General features: G+C 36.8%; 1 protein-coding gene across 3 annotated transcripts in view; it reads right to left on the reverse strand.

Moving 5' to 3' along the window:
• The window catches only part of gpr4 (G protein-coupled receptor 4), a 19,279-nt gene extending 580 nt beyond the window's left edge, over positions 1–18,699 (reverse strand). Inside the window, exons 1-3 of one of the 3 annotated variants that reach the window (XM_056757714.1) lie at positions 18,456–18,699; positions 7,759–7,812; positions 1–2,032 (exon numbers count right to left, since the gene is read on the reverse strand). The exon at positions 1–2,032 is cut by the window's left edge and continues 580 nt beyond it. In XM_056757714.1, the coding sequence (XP_056613692.1) occupies positions 558–1,661 (1,104 nt within the window). In that variant the 5' untranslated portion in view covers positions 1,662–2,032; positions 7,759–7,812; positions 18,456–18,699 and the 3' untranslated portion in view covers positions 1–557. Of the gene's footprint in view, positions 2,033–7,758; positions 7,813–11,184; positions 11,392–18,455 lie in introns of those variants that run through there. The other 2 variants (XM_056757712.1, XM_056757713.1) reach the window with 2 other exon arrangements.
• Positions 18,700–20,309: the final 1,610 nt, after the last annotated feature.

Genomic DNA, 20,309 nt, shown 5'->3' on the forward strand with positions numbered 1-20,309 from the left:
TATACAGTAGTGGCCCGAAACAGCATTTACACCATGTTCACATTTAAGAGTACTGTATGACTATGCATTGAATAACAAAATATCCAATCATTTGCCATTTATTTAAAGACACCGGGTACACTTTATGAACTGTATATGCATAATAAACTAAATCAGTAGTTACTTGCTAGAGAACTATAATGAAAATGTTGGTTAAAAGTAAATGTAAACATGTGTAAATACACTGATTCAGGGGAAAGTTAAGCATAATTTGTTTGCAGAACACTTTGTTAGATATTTTGTGTATGACACAATTCCAACTGTTTTTTTGGCTTATATGTTCAAATATGTTTTGGGCTTCTGATTGTTCACCCATAGACAAAAATTTACCTTCACGTCATTTAAAACGTAAATAAAACAATAGAAGATATTTTGAGAAATGTCTCATTGGTTTTGTGCCCATACAATGGAAGTCAACGGGGTTCAATGTTGTTTGGTTACCAACATTCTTCAAAAAATCTTTCTTTGTGTTCTGCAGGAGAAAGAAAGTCATTTTCAGGTGAATTATCTCTTGTAATCTATATTTCATTACGCTTTTTAACACTGAGAATGGTCAGTTGAAGACACTCGTCCCTAAGCACCTCAATGTCAGTTTTGTAGCCATTAGCCTTTACCTCACCATAGAAGTCAGGCTTATTCAACGCTAGGGGCGTCTCCACGGTGATGGACGTCCCCATCAGTGCATCCTTTTGATTTCGATGGAAAAAACCCAAGAGGGTGGTCAGAGCCCGGCCCACGTCGTGACGGGCCCCCTCATTGACAAAGCAGTAGAGGATGGGGTCTGCCACACAGTTGAGACTGGTGAGGGCAAGAGTCACATGATACGCACCGAACAAGTCCTCCTCTGCACCACAGTCGCAGGGATTGCTGAGAAACAGCACACTACGCCACAACAGGAGAACATGGTAGGGAGCAAAGCAGAGGAGCACAATGAGGATTAAACTGAGGGCCAGCCTCTTGATTTTGGCCTTCTCTTGTCTCTCAGTGGAGACGTTACTGCGAACGGCTCTCAGTATCCCTCTGTACGAAGCCAGCATCACCCCCCAAGGCGCGAGGAACCCCAGAAAAGTGCGGTAAAGGTTCATACCGGCCACCCAGTCCTGCATAGGGTACTTCTCAAAGCAGAAGGTATGGTTAAAGCGGTCCTTAAAAAGTTCGTCATGGAAGAGAGGGGCGGAGTTAGCCACAATTTCCGTTACCCAGACAACGACGCTGACCACCAAGGCGGTTTTGATCCGACGGACTTTGGAAAATTTAAGCGGATGAGCCACAGCCAAGTAACGGTCCACGGATATGCAGCAAAGGAAGGCGATGCTGACGTAAATGTTGGTGTAGAAAATGAAACCGAAGAGCTTGCAAGACACCTGGCCGTGAATCCAGTTGTCGTGATGCACGAAATAGTCTATCCAAAGTGGCAAAGTGGCTATGTACAAGATGTCGGCCACGGAGAGGTTCATCAAGTAAATACCAAGCTCATTTTTCTGTTTCACCTGCATGTACGCGGCCCACAGGGCCATGCAGTTGGTGGGGAAGCCAAGTACAATTACTATTATATACAGCGCCGGCTGGAAAAACTGGTCTATGTTCGAGTCGACATTGCACGAGGTTGAGATGTTACACATGGTCTCTTTGCTTCCTCAGAGACTTATTTAATCATCAGAACTGGCTGAGCTGCCTATGGCTCCAGTTCAAGCCATATTCAAGCCAACTGAGTTGAGAGGCTTCATTCTGGCTTTACTGTGACAGTTACGCTGTAACCCACTTTGGTCTAGCATGGTGGGTCATTTGTGTCACATGCCTCTACGATATTTCATGGTCAGTCTATAAACCATACATTCATGGTCAAAAGAGAAAATAAAAAAGAGGCTAGATGGAGAACATGTCATTAATCCTTGTGAAATGATCACCATGGAGAGGTTTTAGTAAAGGTTCTTTCAGCAGGCTCTCCCATTACTTTTTCTGAAGGTCCCATGGTGTGTCCATTAACATCCATCTGTAAAAAGGAGAAAAAAGGGATTTTGTGAGTTTCAAGTGAGGTTTAGGAGATCCCTTGAGTAGGATGCTTTATAATTTACAACATTTGGTAATGTTGAGAAATGTCTAATTTTCCACATATTCTGTGATACAATGTCGATTAGAGAGTGTGTTTGTATTTATGGGATTTTGCACCTTGTCCAGTTAATTCAGCTCTTTTAAAATTTTTAAATATTCGATAATCAAACTTAATCCATTTAAATTGGAACTACTGTAGACAAATAACTTGTGTTGTGTTAAAGAGGGTTTCCAGTTTCCAGCATGCCGCGCATAAGATTGCAATAGGAGAGTATTATTTAAATGACATGTTATTTTAGGTGTTTCTCAGTAAAGAGAAAGGCTTGATAGTGTTTAATGTTCATTTATCAGTGAGATTTAGGACACTTTGTTATATTTTCAGTTTTGTTGTTACCAGCCTTTGCTGAGTCTGTGGGATTTTTTTTTCTGTTCAATTCTATTAATTTAAAATCTTGAAAAAGATAAACGAAAACTCTACATCATATCAAAGGGATATTTCACCCAAAATGAAAATTCTGTCATCATTCACTAACCTTGGAGTTGTTCCAAAATCTGTATACATTTATTTGTTCAGAGAAAGAGATTTGGAAGAATGCTTATAACCTGACAGATTCTGCCCCCCATTGACTACCATAGTAGGAAAAAATACAATGGTAGTCAAAAGTGCAGCAGAACATCTTCAGAATGTCTTCTTTTGTGTTCAACAGAACAAAAATAATAAAAAGTATTTTTTCTACTATAGGAGTCGATGGGGGCAAGAACGGTTTGGTTATAAGCATTCTTCCAAATATGTTTCTCTGTGTTCATCAGAACAAAGAAATGTATACAGATGTGATCAACTTGAAGGTGCGTAAATAATGACAGCATCCCTTTAACAAAAATATTTAATTTGAGAATTTTAATAAAATCGGAAAGTTTCACAAATAAAAATGTTTAATAATTATAATTGAACATCGATTTGTACTTGAACATAGATAAATAAATTGCTGTTTAAATGCTTCATTAATTCATAGATAAATAATGCTAAGTAAACATAATTTTTATATGTGCAAGGAATGTACATATTTATTATATTTATCAAACAGATTTGTTCTGTGAATAATCTTCAACAATCTTAAATTTAATCTCAGATTGTCTCAAATTTTTACTAAGCCTTGTTGTGCAAGCACTGTTGAGCTTGTGCAGAGGCAGCAGCTTTTGCCAGAGGGGAACTGGAATCCCCTGGTTGGGCCTGAGTTCCCCTGAGGGTTTTTTTCTCGATGGGAGTTTTGGGTTCCTCACCACCGTTTGCATATTGTTTTGCACTATCTGCCTGGCCGGGGGGGCTGCTTTAGAATTCATACTTGTATTAAATGTGTCTCATGTACAGCTGCTTTGTAAAAATGAAAATTGTAAAAAGCGCTATATAAATAAAGTTGAGTTGAGTTGAGTTGAGATTGTATTTTTCTCTTATCGTGAGTTTTTGTAACTGAGAGGATATTTCAGTTTAAAGACAGATAGAACATCCTAGGAAATTTAATAAACACATTATTTTGTAACAGGTAGCCTTTCCTTTATAAGTGTTTATACTGAATAATTTAAAACTAATGGCATTTATGAAATGTAATCTTTGTACAAGTCGCTGATACAGTTAAAACCTATACTTCATCATAACATAAATACATCCACAATACTTTCCACATCATTTGGTGCATCATTAGTCACATATAGAGCTTCCGTGCACAAGTATAACAAGTTGTTATTAAACCAGAGTGATACAGCAAAGCTTCAGTGCCTGGAGTGTAACCAAGTTTGCGGTTTTCTTTGGGACTGTTTACAGATTCTCTGAGAAACTTGGAAAGATGCTGTGCAGTAGAGATGAGAAATGAGAGATGCAAGTTCAATGTCTTTAAACAGGACATGCAGGACAATTTCAGTATTCCATAAAATGTTGCAGTTTCTTTTGTTTTTCTTATATTTTTTTAAAAGGTACCGAGTACGAAATTTATCGACATCTAGCGGTGAGGTTACGAATTGCAACCAACGGCTCTATACACCCCTCCCATTCTAAGCACTACGGTAGATTACATATTTATGAAACGTTCTTTAGAGCAGTTTGTCCGTTTAGGGCTACTTAAGAACAACATGCCGAATTCCATGTAAGCGGTCCTGTGGTGAATTTATATAGAAATAGATCATTCTAAGGTAAAAAACCACTTCATTATGTATGGTCTTAATATGCCTCTGAAGATATAGTTATGTATATTATCTTACAATTCTGTAAATAGAGCCTCCAAAAAATTACACACAGCCCTGTTAACAACACAATTTTGACACTGTGCTCCTCACATTACATATCGGCCCTTTAAAGTAACCGTAACACAATTTATGCTTTCAAAGTTAGTCAGCGTCAATGAAAATTCAAAGGAAACCGCTAAACAATGTGAAGAAATGACTAAACATGATTCACACTGTGGGCATAATGAACAGCAAACGAAATCCCTGAACCAGATTGCTTTCCTCTAAATCACATTATTATACTGGAATTTAGCATAAAATTACTCACATTTCTGAATAAACTTAAGGTTCATTGTTTTCCATGAAAAGCATATTTTTTGTACTGAGTAAGTAATGAAGACAACTTAAGGTAAAAGGGCAATGAAAGGACTTCTTGGAGATAAATTATCACAAAAAACGCACGTTTTTTACAAATGAACTTTAACATCCATTAAAACCTCACCAACACCTTGTGCTATTCAGATTATCTGCGGTCATGATACACAGGACAAATACGGTGGTACATTTTAAATCAAAATGCACATGTAGTGTCAATAAAATGACCTGAAGAACAAAAAACTGATTTTGACTACCAGTGATCTCATTGAAAACCAGTAAAATAAAATCAGGTACATCACAGTGACCGAGCACTTCGTTAGTGTGACACTATTTTGAATACATTGCTTACAAGTTCAAAGAAAAATATGAGATATTAGCAGTGGTCCACAATGATCTGCCTTGGGCAGGTAATGGTGACTGATTTACCATTGCAGGCCTTATATTCGCTCCCCTAATCCAATCTGTCGTTCTGCCCCAATATCAATATCTCATAGTGGCAGATAACAATGTCCCCTTTAATACAGAAAGATTGAAAGCACTACAGCCTAAAGAGAATTACAGATGATGGAATGTAAACCGCTGGAAAGTTGTCAACCCGTCTTCATTTTCGTTTGCGTAAGGAGATTAAAAAAAGTAAAGGGGAATGGAGCTGGCTGTGACAACACATAATGTCTCAGATCAAAAACGTGGTTTGTGTACATTTTCAAGGGTGTGTTATCGCAGATCTTTTAAGTAAACATATCTGGCCTCTTTTTGGTAACATAGTGTATGTATTACCGTGTATGAAGGCCTATCAGTAACCTTTATAGGGAGCAGAGATAAAAATCACTATTTCAGATGTTGAATTCTATCTTCATTAATCCTAAAAATTGCATAAATGATCAGGGTAAGGTAACATATATCAATATGACATATTTTAATATGAACAATTTGAAGCACAGAGAGTTCTGAGATCTATTTTAGGCATCAGATGGGTCACATGAAGACCACAATGCAAATCAACTCAAAAAATCAAGTTTCCAGACAAATGGTAATAAAAGGTAAAAAATGGTAAAATGAATAAAATGCTTCTATTGGTAAGATACACATGCCAACGCTAAAACTCACCAGTAGACATATATCCAATCATTGGTTTTGATCAAATGACTGCCTTAATTATTTTTCACATTGCAGTACAAGCCTCTACAGACGAGTCCTTTTTGTGAAAATCCTTATTTGTCTGGCAAACCTGAAAGTGCTATAAGCTTGCCTTATAACGTAATGGTCCTCTGTTTTCACAGATCTCAAGTTCTTACCCTTCCTTGTGTTTCTCATTAGTAAATGTGGTTAAGGCTGTAAGGCTTGGTCAAAGATGTTGGAAGAGAAAAGCAAAAAAAACAGTTGTTAAAGGTCCAGTATGTAATTTTTTGGAGGATCTATTGACAGAAATGCAATATAATATACATAAATATGTCTTCAGAGATCTATAAAGACCTTACATAATGAAGTGCTATGTTTTTATTACCTTAGAATGGGCCATTTCTATCTTCATACACCGCAGGTCCCCTTACATGTAATACGCCATGTTGTTTAAACAGTATAGTCCAAAAAATTAACTGCTGCTGCTGATAGTTTTACTTAACCCGTCCTTGTTCACAATACATAAAGAATGCTAGTAATTGAATTAACTGTAAGTTTACTATGTTATTTATACTAAAAATGTAGATCTGTCAGCTTTACTTAACAAGTGTTTGACTGGTCAACTTAACATTGTTGAGTAGAACGCAAAACCCTATAATATTGGACCTATTGTTGAGTTTACTTAATAAAAACAAGTTAATTCAACTTCACTGGTTAAGGGGGATTTTCAGTTACCACCATGCTTTGCGTGAGACTGCATTTAGGCAGTAAATTTCGAAATTTTGTGTTATTTTAAGTGTTTTTAAGTAAAGAAAAAAGACGTGTTTATGCTTAATGTTCATTTAACGTTTGTTGTATTTTTTAGGCTTAGGCTGTGAGAGGTTTATGCGGCCCCATGATGTCTATTGCATCATTCAATGAGCTTTAACTGTGCTAATGCCAGTACTGAGATGCCTATGATCTAATTTGCTCATTGTGTTTTGACTAACATGCAATTAAGTGGGTTCCACACAAGTATGTTGAGTGGTTTCTACAATTAATAATTTAGTTGTATGAACTAAAGAAGCTGATAAAACGTTTCTGAGTAAATTTTAACCATTCCGATTGTACCAATAATTTGAAATTATTTGATATTTTACGATAATTTTATTGGTGAATTATTGGTACAATCAGAATGGATTGTATTTATTTAGAAACGTATTAACAGCTTTACGAGAATTTATTTTGTTCATACAACAAAATGATTAATTGTAGAAACTACTCAACATACTTGTGTGCAACCCACTTGACACCATTTTTTATGTAAATCCAACAAAACATTTTTTTTGGACTGTAGCCGTAAACAGACAAACTGCTCTACAGAACACGTTTTCTTAAATACATTGTCTCCTTCGGAAACAGGCGAAAATGTGAGGACATCTTAGTTCTTTTGTCAGCCTCCTGTAATTCGCAACCTCAGATGCCACTAAATTTCGGTACACTGGACCTTTAAATTCAACAAAAGATACTGTGTTACCCAGAAGAAACACTACATTGAACTGAAGCAGAAAATTTACAGGTTTACGTCAAAAAAAGTTGTGTTCTACATAATCGTATCATGTTGGCTCACTTTAAAGCAATTGTTCACCCAAAATTGAGACCCATATAAACAGAAGAAATCAGTGGTCACACTTTTGAGTCACTCTTACAATCACTTATGGGTTGTATTTCGGAATTTAAGCTTGGTTCAATACTGGCCAAGAACAATTGCCAACCCAAAAGCAGGATTTTTAGGCAAAGATGCAATAATGTCAAAGATACTGAACATACAAGACCTGTTTATTAGACAATATAGACAATTGTTTCTCATTTATTATGACATGCTGATCAATGGGAATACAGTATGTTTTACTAGCCACATTTAGTGGTGGACAGTCAACAAAAAAATGTTAAACAGCGGTAAGTGATAATCACCTCTTGTGAAATGTTCCCATGTTCCTTTGGAAGTCAATCATAAGAGCCTTTTTCCTATAAAAACTCAAAATGTCAGCTTTGTTATCCATCATCTCAATGTGATTTTCAAATTGTTAAGTGTAACATGCTTTCTTGTGTTTAAAGTCAGTATTCAACATGTACGTGCAGGGAAAATAAACTGGACAAGGAAGACTTTGTACACTTGACCCCGGGATGACCTGAACTCCTAAGCCAATAGCTCTTGAAATGACAAATGTTGTTATTGTCAAGTTCAAAGAAAAAATGTGATGGTTTTGCAAAGTAACAACGTGCATTCTTGCAACAATGCATATGCGGAAATACCTTCTAACACAAACACAACTTCCATTACTTGCGTTTCAGTGCATAAGCGTAACTTAAAAGGGGCAAATGAGGCTTAAACTCTCCCAGAAGAATTGTATCTGAAATATTAACCACTTCATATTTTGTGTCAGTTGTCCCTTTCGTTTACCCTATAAGGTCACGCTACATAATGACTGTAAACATAACGCGTCCCTAACAAGGCCCTCTGTGCATCTACCCCCCCCTCTGGTCTGATGGGAAAGACCCATGTGTTATCACAGACCCCTCACAATAACAAATACAGTATTTGAAGAGTAGAGCAGGCAGCTTTCCAATCAGAAGGTGATGAGAGACAAGTCTTTCCGCCAACTCTTTAATGAAAGAGATGGAGAAAGACAAAGAGAGACTAGGGGGGGACAAAGAGAGAGAGGCATCCAAAAAAAGGCTGAATCTAAAATAGAGATGACTGATTATTAATTTATTCACTCATTAGGGACAGATCAGATCAAGGACAACACAACCACGCCTGGCAGAACTCATGGGCACCAACACACCCCCTGGGTTAAACAGGGTTCATTACAATGAGGGCAAATGTTCAAGGGAAGGACAAAAGGACAGATGTAATTGGCAAATAATTTTTCTATAAAAGCCTAATATAACTCACAATGGATCATAGTTTTTAGGTGTATAGTGATGATATGTGAGGCAGTTCTTTTACTTTATAGATCCTAGACTACTTTTACATGTACATGCCATTTTTTGTCATAAAAACATTTGTGCCAAATGTAAAGGAACTGTGCATGAATAGACTATATATTCCTGTTACTGTAGGTTATTTTCTGGTTATTTAAAAAAAATACCTTGCAATGTTTTGGAAATGTTATTTTCTGGTTGCAAAAATTTAAAAACCTGAAAAGAACGTTCTTAGAATGTTATAAAATAATCAAAAGGGAACCAAAAACGTATGTCAGGGGAAAGTTCTGTGTTAACTCGGGTACGCCCTCCTTTTCTGATCGTATATGCTTCCTCATTTCATTCATCTTCTGTATTTCTTCCGACGGTTCCACATAATGTTCAAAACAATCAACTTTCAAATAGTGAGCTAGAAATCTGTCATCACAACAAGATGAGATACTGTTTAGATTATATCAAATCTAACTTAATCCCTTCATTAAAAAAATACAAACCCACTGTCTCTACAATAATAACAGCTGTCTTACTAAGGCTAAAATACACTACAATACTTTTGCTTAGACTTTGCACAGATTTTCAGTCTGGACTTGTCGCATAAAGTCTGTGCCAATCTGCTGATTTGATCACTTAGTGTGTTTCTATCTGAAACTTTCAAAAAGTTTGCAAGTGTATGATGTCTAGTCTATAAAATCTCTTCAGATTTTAAAGGTTTTGCAGTGAATTCCAGCCATTAATCAAACAAAAAAGTCTTCAATTGTTTCATTTATACTGACATGAATGTAAATGTATGTTGATACGAATCCCCCTGGCCTCCCCTACATTTCTCAAAATGTAATATATTTAATATATAACATATTTCTCATATTTAATATGTTCTGTGCAATCGAGGCTGAACACCCGAAAACACCCTTTAAATTGTGAAGTAAAGTTTTGCGTAGGTTTGCGTAAGTTTGTGAGTCGACTCCCTTTTCCAAGCCAATCCATGCATTCCAATCCATCCTTAATAGTATTCGAAAGTAGAATTTTTATGTATCAAATCGTAGTATGTTGAAAATAGTATTTCAAAGACTCCAGGATGGTCTACTACTTCCAGTAGGAATTCAAAGTGTAGAAGATGCATATTACGCCCGACTCGCCATGAGTAGGCGGAGTTTAGTGACGCTCCACTGCATTAATAAATTATATGATGCGTCACTAAATGAACAAATGTAAGTGTATAGTAAACATTACATACGAAATAATGAATGAATTAATAACCTATTGAAAAGAAGAACTGTATTTTGATGTCTTTGACAGTTTTGCTCTACAATGTTGTCTAGGCAACAACGGCCACTTACACTTCCCGTTATTATGTCCCAGTGTGTGCAATCTCTTTTGTCATGCATACAAAAGTACCAACTATTCCCACACAAAAACATTACCTATATATATTGGAACGCAGGGAATAACTTTGTTATTCATTCCCCTACAGCTTTACAACTTGGCAGACTGCTTAAATTCACACACGGCAACATTACACACTGCATGAAATGTAATTTACATGATCTCGTAATATGTACTCTTTAAGTATAAGCAGGAGTAATTGAGCCATTGTAAGATAAATACTAGTTATTTATTGATCAAATCAACAAATTATTAATCACCCTATTTGGTAATTTAAGATTACCAACATTGTTCAATAACCATTAACTATGTATGCTTAGTAATTATAGTGTAAAAAGCATAATAATAAATGTATAAATCCAGAGAAAGCAGTACGTTTGTCCTCTCCTGAAGGAAACTTTGTCAGGAAACTGCACTCATTACTTTTATAGCATTTTTATGCCTTTGTCCAACCCGAGAGTATATAGCAAGAATGGAGGTCAAGTCCTGTGGTTAACTGCTGTCTCTAGAATGTCGACTGGTGAGATCTGACACTTCTCCCCTGCTGCTATCCAACCAGTTTCTCCTTCATTTTTAACGCTGATGTAAGTTTCTGTTTTCACTTATGCCATTTAAATATCTCATCTTTGTGCTTCTGGGTATGATTTTTACTATGAGTGTTGTAAAAATCAACACATGCTTCTATAAGACATGCTTACTCAAAGCAATATGATGTTAGTTTGTAAAACTACACACAAAGCACAGAGAGAAGATATTTGATCATATGATATTTTTGTAATATAAAATAGCAGCGTTTGCACCTGCTATTTACATGTTGTATTTCCTGATGCGCCAACCATGAAACAAAGGCTAAATAACAGTCGAAAGTGACGGAACAAATAAGAACAGCTTTTTCAATAAGCAATAAGCAAGCATGAACATAAAAAACCCTCCTGCATACAACACTGATGGTAGCCAGACATCTCGCTGACAGTGACAGTTTAGTAGAAAAACACAATCACACAAAGACAAACGTAATAATAGACTTACAGCATTGCTCAGTCCGCTATAGCAGTACAAAAAAAATGTTGTCGTCATACCAGTTACCGATTATGCTCATTTTCTTTTAAACCTCTTTAAGCGTCACACGTTGGTTTTAAAGTGATGGTTGAGCTTTAGTCGCACAACTAAACTTTTTTTACTACCAGGATGCACCTGGCTGTTCAAACAGCCGAGGCTTTTATCATGAGAACATTGGGCAACTGAAAGGGAACTAATTCAATTGGCCTTCAAACTGCTCAGCATGATGAATAAGCAGGTAGCTAGGCAGAACACAACCTCACCGTCTCCAACCGAGGGGATTGTTCTCCTCACCACCTTATTTCTGCTAGACAAAGTTATTGAATTAATAAAGGAATAGTTGTTCAGAAACAAAATAAGTAGACAGAAAGTGACTAGAGGCTCTCGGGTTTCAATAAGTTCTATTAAACTACCATAAAAGTGGTTTTATACTGCTGAAGTGCAGAAACCGCACAATTAAAAGCGTATCAAACTGTCAAACGTGATGTCAAACAAAGACTTTATAGTGCAGAAGAGTTATAGTGCACCTGTTAGGCTATTTTATAGCATTTTCTATCCTTTTTTGAGCTTGATAGAGCCTCTGAAGGCAAGAGAGGACTGAATATTATAATATTAATTAACATTTTTTGTTAAATTAAGAGAAGAAACTCATAAACAAATGATGTCCCTTTAAATTGTATTTCAGTATTTACAGAAGGACATAACATTTTTATGAATCTCGCTGTGTAGAGCAGTTTGTCGGTTTAGGGATACTGTAGAGACAACATGGCGACCCGCGGTGTATGTAGATAGAAAAAGCTCATTCTAAGATAATAAAAACATCACAATCTATTATGTAAGGTCTTTGCAAACCTCTGAAGACATAGTTATGTATATTATATTGCATTTCGCATTACAGACGAGATTCTGTTACACGTAAAAAATGTCACTTCCGTTGGAGGGGTAAAGCCCTGACAAATGTGACCTCAACAATAAGATGAATTAAACTTGCCCAGTTTCAGATTTTAATCAGTCTAGAAAACGTTTTGGAGGGCATTTACACCTGGTCGTATGAGTCTGCACGCTCCGTGAGTTAACACATGTATAGCATATTTTTCTTTCACCATACAGAAAACAAAAAAACATGTATGATTTAATAGTTATTTAAACATATTAATAATTGATTATTTTTTAATATTATTTAACTTAAAAAAATAAACATACCTTTTAAATCGTTTAATTGATAGTATTAATTGGTCAAATTTTGTACAATTTGTTAGCGATTAAACGGTCAATATGAACATCCCTACACTGGACCTTTAAAGATCAGATCTTTAAAGATAAAGATCTCTTATTAATCTTGAGTGCCTATACAGTAGTATTGCATACGTCGTCTCTTCGAAAAGTATTAAGTTTGATCAAATTCATAAAAGCGAAATACAGCCGTACAATTATTTCCAGAAAAACCACAAGCTGCTAGAGGTGGAACTAGTGGTGAGAGTGTCACGGGACCACAGCACGAGCAAGCAACACATTATCCCTTCATGTTTTGTTCATTATGCACGTACATGCCGATTGCCAACTAAACACAGACGTATGACTTAGTATGACTCACCGCTTGCGGTTCATGTCCGGCATATTTTAGCACATTAACATCTATCAGTTTCAAATGATCTCCAAATCAAGAGTTATATCCACCATTTATGTAACTCATCCATCACTGAAATGCTGTGAACAACAGACACACCTCAACTTCACTATCGCAAGAGACCATGTTAAGAATGAGAAGCCAGCACCTTTAACAATGTAAAGAAGTCAGAATGCATGACATAGCATGATACTCGATCTTTAAATGAAGCCACACCTGACAAAATCTGACAGTGTAACCACTGGTATCCTCTTATTTGTTCTGAACAAACAGATATCAGACAGAATCACAAACAGATAACAGTTTTTGAGAGAGGCCATGTGCTTTACAGGGAATGGTCCATTATATCAGTACACCGTATTCACATTGCAGTCTGACCATGGCAGGTGAGCTAAGAACTGCCGGTCTCCTTGGTATTGATTCAGGGCAGGTATTTAATCCTTTCCTAACTGTGTTTTATGGTCCAGTGGAGAGGTGGCCATATGTCTCTAGAGAGACCAGGGTAGGCGTCCTGCGAGGGGAATTAATGACTTCAATAAAAGTGCCACATTTTCCACTCAAATCCCCAGTCGAGAGTTTTATTGGTGAGCTTTAATTCGGCTTAAACTGGCCTGCTGCTTTAGGGAGGGTCACAAATACCAATCACCTCCGTCCTGAATTGCAAACAGGTATCAAAATGACTATGCTTTCTTCAGACACACACAAAGGGATGTAGTTTAGGGATGTAACAATAGCAAAATCTCACTGTACGGTAATACCTTGGCATAACAACCACGGGACGGTATTTATTGCAATGTTTGGAATGACAAATGATGACTTGGAAACGTGCCAAAAACATCTTGTTTTCTTTATCCTCTAATCCTAACAGTTGCTTAGAGGTATGAGTTATATTATAAGAAGGGTCAAATGACTTAAAAATCCATTTAATAAAATAATTGCACAAGATGGACCTTGACCGAGGTAACGTCTATTATTTTTTGGAACTTTCTTTATATTAGACCCGGAATAGCTATCGTTTCATACAGTCATGTGACCACGATAATATTAGGGATGCACGCTTAATTTTCCGGCCATATCGGTATTGGCCAATAAATGGGCATTTTTAGTGTTATCATTCGATAATAAAATAAATTTTAGCCAATAAATGATGAATTATTTTCTCTGGTTAAACCACTTCAACTGCACACTGCTCACAGTTAAAATCCAATACATTACTGTCGTCATGATCATTCACTTAATGCTATTAGCAAAACAGTGTTAATGTAGGTACAGTGTGTAGATATTTATAAATGTGTAAATTATAGGAACTTAAGGAAATTTTTAAAGCCGATCGCTGTCTGAATGTTTTCTCTCTTGACACCTGTTAGAAATGTGGCTATTAAGAACCCTTTTCTGGGTTGCTCTGAAAGAACACCTTTAATTTGTTTATTAAATAAACATACCAGAAAAGTTTAATAGGTTTTGACTAGTGTATAGTAGGCTTGGTACATGGTACAATGTACACTTCTGGGAATGTTTTCAATAAAAGCAGTTGTCCACTTTTTGTCTTTTGTTTTGGTTTCAGAAAATGTTATATTAATATTTAGATACTGTATATTGGCCAATATATTGATTATCGGCTTCCAGTATTAAATAATTATAGGTTATCGTTATCAGCCAAAATGCACATATCAGTGCATCCCTAGATAATATTGAGACAATTTTGCTATTGCGATAACATGATATCGATAATGTTGTTACATTCCTACAGTAGTGTGTAAGAAGAGGGAACGAGAAATGATTTCAACATTAATCACGGTTAGTTCACTTTGTTTTGTTTAGTAATGCTGCTTAGAGGAAACCACCTCCACATTTATCTGGGGAATCTGGTGCACATCTTCTATTGTTTTATTTCATCCGTAGTTGTTTTGAGAGGCTGTAATTATGTAGCAATTACACAAAGGGAGGAATTTGCTGGCACCTTTGTTTGGGCCATTTTGGAAAAGTAAACTTCAGATAGAGACATATCCAGAGTCAAGGAGCACGTTTTTATGACACTGAAGTTCACTAGTTTTGTGTGGTAAGGATTCAGTAAAAAGTGGAAAAGCATTATAAAGAAAGAAGTATGTCGATAATGATTTATTATGGATGAAGAAAATCTGCTGAGACCGATAGAAAACTCATAAGTGTATTTTAATGAAGCCCATGAATGATACGCTGATGTTTACTGTCAGTATGTCCTTGACACAGATGTTAATTTTTCATGAAATTCAAAGTTTAAGAGGTTCAATTTTGTCTCTCTGTGAAAGTTTACATTTGCTGTGTGTATGTGTGCATAATAAAGAATTCATCAAAATAAATCTTTTTTTCCCTTATCTCTTCAGTTCAAAACGGTTACAACGGCTCGAATAAGTTTAAAACGTGTACGCCTAAGCTGGACCACAGAAAACAGCATCCTTGTCTCCTGTCCCACTCCATCTCTTAGAAAATCTGATGAGAGTCAAAATAACACCTCCTATTTCATTCTTGCACATCAATAATACCACAAGTGGCCACAGCGGCAGCTTCACTAAAAGCTTCTGCTTTTATCCAGGGGACCCCAAGAGGCTGCCTCTTATAGCCAGCATAGGATGGGTTGAGTTACACCGTTGAGAGAAACAAACAGCAGAGTGCTTTATCATGGACCTGATGCATTGCTGGGTTTTTTCAGTTTTAACACACCTAATTTGACACGGCGGGAAAGTAAATTACACGCAAATTTTAACTTTACCTTTTTTTAGGTTTTGACCATACTAATAGCTTGAAATACTAACGCAAGGTCACAAAAAAAGGTTTTAGAAATTTTAAAAGCATGTTTTTCAATAGTCAGTAAGAGCTGCTTTGGGTGTGGTCAAATCTATAATGGTATATATTTCTCAGAAATGGGCACATTTAAAATTAAATTGAATAACTGTTTTATGTTTTATCAAGAGTCATCCCTTCTGTTGAGTATTATTGCTTCTGGTTTGGGCATTTTACACAAAGCTTCTACAATGTTGACTCCCAAAAACAGGTCCTTTTTTGACACATCCATACACACTTCACCCGAAGATAAAAGTTCTGTCATCATTTACTCAACCTCGAGTTGTTTCAAATGTTTTTCATTTTGTTTCCTGATGAAGCACACTTTTCGCCTTCTGGGCAATTCCGTGAAAATGTCAACCTTTCCACGTAAAAAGTATGTTTTTACCAGCGGTTTTTACTTTGGTAACTACACAGATTTTAACATCTGGTGGTTCAAATACCAATGTGAGATCTCTCTTCAAATTTGTAAAGCATTTGTTTTATTTTTAGTGCATGATTCCTCATAGTCAGGTAGGGCCATTTTCAGGATTGTCACATCCATAACGCTACATATTCCTCATAAATGGACACATGAAAATTTATATAAAGCAACTATTTCATGTTCTTTAAAATGGCATCCCTTCTCCATTCATTAGGTATTATTGCTTCAGGATTGTGCATTTTATTTTACAGATATCCTACAAAGTTGATGGTCTCCCAAAAACCTCATCCTTTTTTGTCACATCCATGACGCAGGTTTATTTCCCTTTTTTAAATATATATTTTTTTCATAGACTAACTTTTTTTGATGTTTAGACTCTATCAACAAGGGTTCAGTAAAATATAAACAGATGGTTCAATATAATCGTACCAAAATCATTCTCTGAGCATTTTTATGTCACGTCCATAATGAAAATGTCACGTCCATAACGTTCGAATTGCCCTTCTGCAGATCCAGCCATTCAAAAACAAAACAAAAAAGAAGGGATTCTGAGACGTGAGATAGGTATGCAAGATACAGTAGGCATGTGTCTGATCGTGTTACATGATACGGCTTGATATATGGCATATTCCTGTTGATGTATTGTAGGAGTCGGGTTGCTTACCAGATCAAACCGCTCAATACCGACCAATAGCGTGCCGTGCATTTTATATTGGCAACAGAGGAGGCCCGGTTTTGTTCCCTAATGTAGCTGGATGATACAAGACTGACCACACGCAAGAGCATCCAATGCAAATAAATCCAGCATTTTCATGTGGCTGTAATAAGATCTACGATAGATGTTTCAAAACTACAAATTACTCCACATATTTAATTATATGCTTAAATGGCATGAGTTCATTAGTACATTAGAAAACAGCCACTTGTGGAGCAACCAAGCTGTCGGGTTATAGCACTCCTCGCACAATCCAGTGCCCAAACCAGACATTAGCCAGGCAAACACCCTTATTACCTCAGGCGGGTGGCATTGGAGAAGACATCTCATTGGTTCGCAACTCCATTACTCTTCTCTGCTCGTCATGCTTTTAATGTTAGTTCTTATCTCGTATTCCCACGAGGGCGATTACTGTTTGCTGTAAAGGACTGATTAAATGGTGCATTTGTTTCCTAACACAACCAGGAGAAAGAAGCCATATCAGGCTAAAGCACGAGGGAACATTCCAGAAATGCGCTTCACGTGCCACACTGTCCTTTCACCTCTAAAAGATCACCCACACTGCCTGAGATCAGACAGGATGTGAGAAACGAAATTAGCCACAAGTTGCGGGCTAGAGCAAGAGCTAGGCTCACATGCAAAGCCACTGTATTGAATTTATATTGGATTACATATACCAGCCATTGAACTGAAATAGGAACCCTAACTACTTTAGCATTGGATTCACAAATATTTTTGGACCTTGCTGCCAAAAATGGATATACAAAGTCTGTTTGCAAACAGATGCATTCTATTACTGATAACTCTCACGAGGAAACTGTGGAAACCAAAGTTTTTGCTTTATTTGTTTTTACGCGCAAATATGACATGGTTTCACTATAGTAGCCATGATATTTGTAGTTAAACTATGGCACTGTACAAATATTACTCTATATGCCAAAACAGCATGGCTTATAAACGTTTACTATGGGACACTTACATTACATTTCATTAGGCATTTGGCAGACACTATAATCCAAAAGCGATTTACATTGCTTTATCCTATAAATTTTACTTAGGTATATGCAATCCCCTGGGATCGAACCCAAAACCTTGCGTTGTTAACGCAATGCTCTTACCACTGAGCTACAGGAAAGCTGTAAAACCATAGTAAAACCCTGGTTCATTTTTCTAAGAGGATTTTGAGTAATACATCATCCAAAACGTAACATGTTATAACAATAGCCGGAGGCTATTTAAAGCGTATTGCTTAAAACACTGTTAACCACATGTTCAACAGAGAAATTGAGTGGAAAGAACACGCACTCAACCATTAAACTAAATGCATTAATACATAAGCCATTGCTACTGTTGTACTTTACAGTTATGCCTCCTTGTAAAAACCACGGCTCCTTAAAAATATTTAAAACGCAGTTTCCAAAGTATACACTGCAAAAAAGCCTAACGCATATGCATCAGTTTTACTTCACTATTGGTGGCCTTTTAAGATCTGACAGAACTGACACCGTGATGTGGCAACAAGGCAAAAGTTCTCCTTCACTTTAAAACAAAGAACACAGATGTGATGTCAACTCGTTTAGTATTGTGAAAGGCGACAATTAGCGCGTATTTTTGATGCGTAAATGGTCCATAAAAAGCGCACAAGTGATACTCACGTTGCTGCGTGTCCATCCTCGCGCATTCTGTGATGGTATGACAGACAGTTTGTATCTCCAAACCGCAGCGGTAACCTCACAAAAACGCCCGTTTCCCTTGTTTGAATGAGGATCTGGAGAGACATCGAAAAGCAGCACTGTTTACTGTAGCGTCAAATGTCCTCCGTGTAGTTCACATCACACAGGGGGACAGGCACAGATACTTGCGAAGTTACACAGCGCAAATTGACAGTGTGCAGCTAGAGGTTACGGTGATGTGTGACGTATGCTCTCCAACACTGACCGTCCCATTACAATATTGAGACGGAAAGTCGAGACAGGGCAACGTGAACTGAATTGGTTTTTTTATAGTAATTATCGTATGGTTTCATCCGTTTGAGTTGATACATGACAAAATAAATACTGGACATTTATATGTTTTAAAACAGCAAAGGTGCTACATGTTATTTTTATTGGGCAGATGGCCTTTTCTACATATTTACTCTTTATTATTACATGCATTGTTAAGGGCATAAAGGGCGTTTTTCTCATGCCTCCATGTCTTTCTCGAAAGGAATAATACAAAAAACTCTTAGTCACATATTTATTGTTAGACTCTTCTACTGTATAGTGTATACCTGTGCTGGAAACTAGTTCACACAAAAATGACACTTTCATCATTTACCCTCTCGTGATTTCAAACCTGTATGGCTTCTTCAGCGGAACGCAAAAGAAGATATTTTGAAGAATGTTGAGAACCAAACAACACCCATTGACTTGCATTGGTTTTGTGTATATTCAATAGAATTCAATGGGTACCTCTATTGTTTGGTGACCCAAATTCTCTTAAAATACCTTCTTTTGTGTTCTGCTGTTTTGAAATGACAAGAGTTTGAGTAAATTATGACAGAATTGTCTTGTATGGGGGAACTATCACTTTACACTGTGTGTAACACAATAGCGCCACAGTGACGACAATGGTTTTCAGCGGCTTACATTGTATCTGAGATCGCTTAAAACCGAATTTACCTTTAAGATGGATTGAATCTTCTCTGTGTACCGTCTCCATCACAGTGTTTTTTCCCCGGGGCCTAACAAGCCCATTAGAGTCCATTAAAGCTCATGCCAGGCTTTTCCCAACTGCACTCTCTTTCTGAAAACATGATTAGAGGCAGCGCCAGGTAAAAAAATCAACACCGTAAAAAAAGCTGCAAGCAGTTTGATTGTTTTAAGAACAATAGAGAACGCATCACTCAGATGATGTCTGTTCTACATCAGTCTCGGAAACACTTTTCACTTTCCAATCACTTGAGATTGCATGCTTACGAGCAACATCAAGAAAAAGATCATCACTTTTGAGAACCGTTTTGCATTTCTCTTTTGCTCTTGATCAGGGATTTGGCATTTGAAACATTGCATCAGGCCAGCCACTAGTGCAATACATCTGGACTCCAAAATTCACACTTCCAATGGGTCACAATAACTCTGCAATGAAACAGTGCAACGTCAAGCCAACCTTCTGTGACAAATAGAATGTGTCAAATGTAATGCAAACAAGCCTGGGAAACATAGCCTGTAAATCTCCAAGGAGATAAGAGCAACAGAATTAACATTTGTAGCTTAAGAAAAAAAGAAAATAGCGTTACTACTCTGGCCTGAACATCTGCACTTTCTTTCTCGAACTTATTGCTAAATACGCAGATTGATAAAACATAAATTCACATTTAGAATTAAAACTGCAATTACAAAGATGGTTTTCGAGTTAGTTTATAGCTTCGGTTGTGGTTTTCTAATCTTGATGCACACATAGTCTCAAGTACTGTAACTGTTCAAATAAAGGCCGTAAATGTTCATATGGTAATTCTTCACATTCCC

Source organism: Triplophysa dalaica, chromosome 9 (assembly GCF_015846415.1).
Source record: "Triplophysa dalaica isolate WHDGS20190420 chromosome 9, ASM1584641v1, whole genome shotgun sequence".
Taxonomy (NCBI): domain Eukaryota; kingdom Metazoa; phylum Chordata; class Actinopteri; order Cypriniformes; family Nemacheilidae; genus Triplophysa; species Triplophysa dalaica.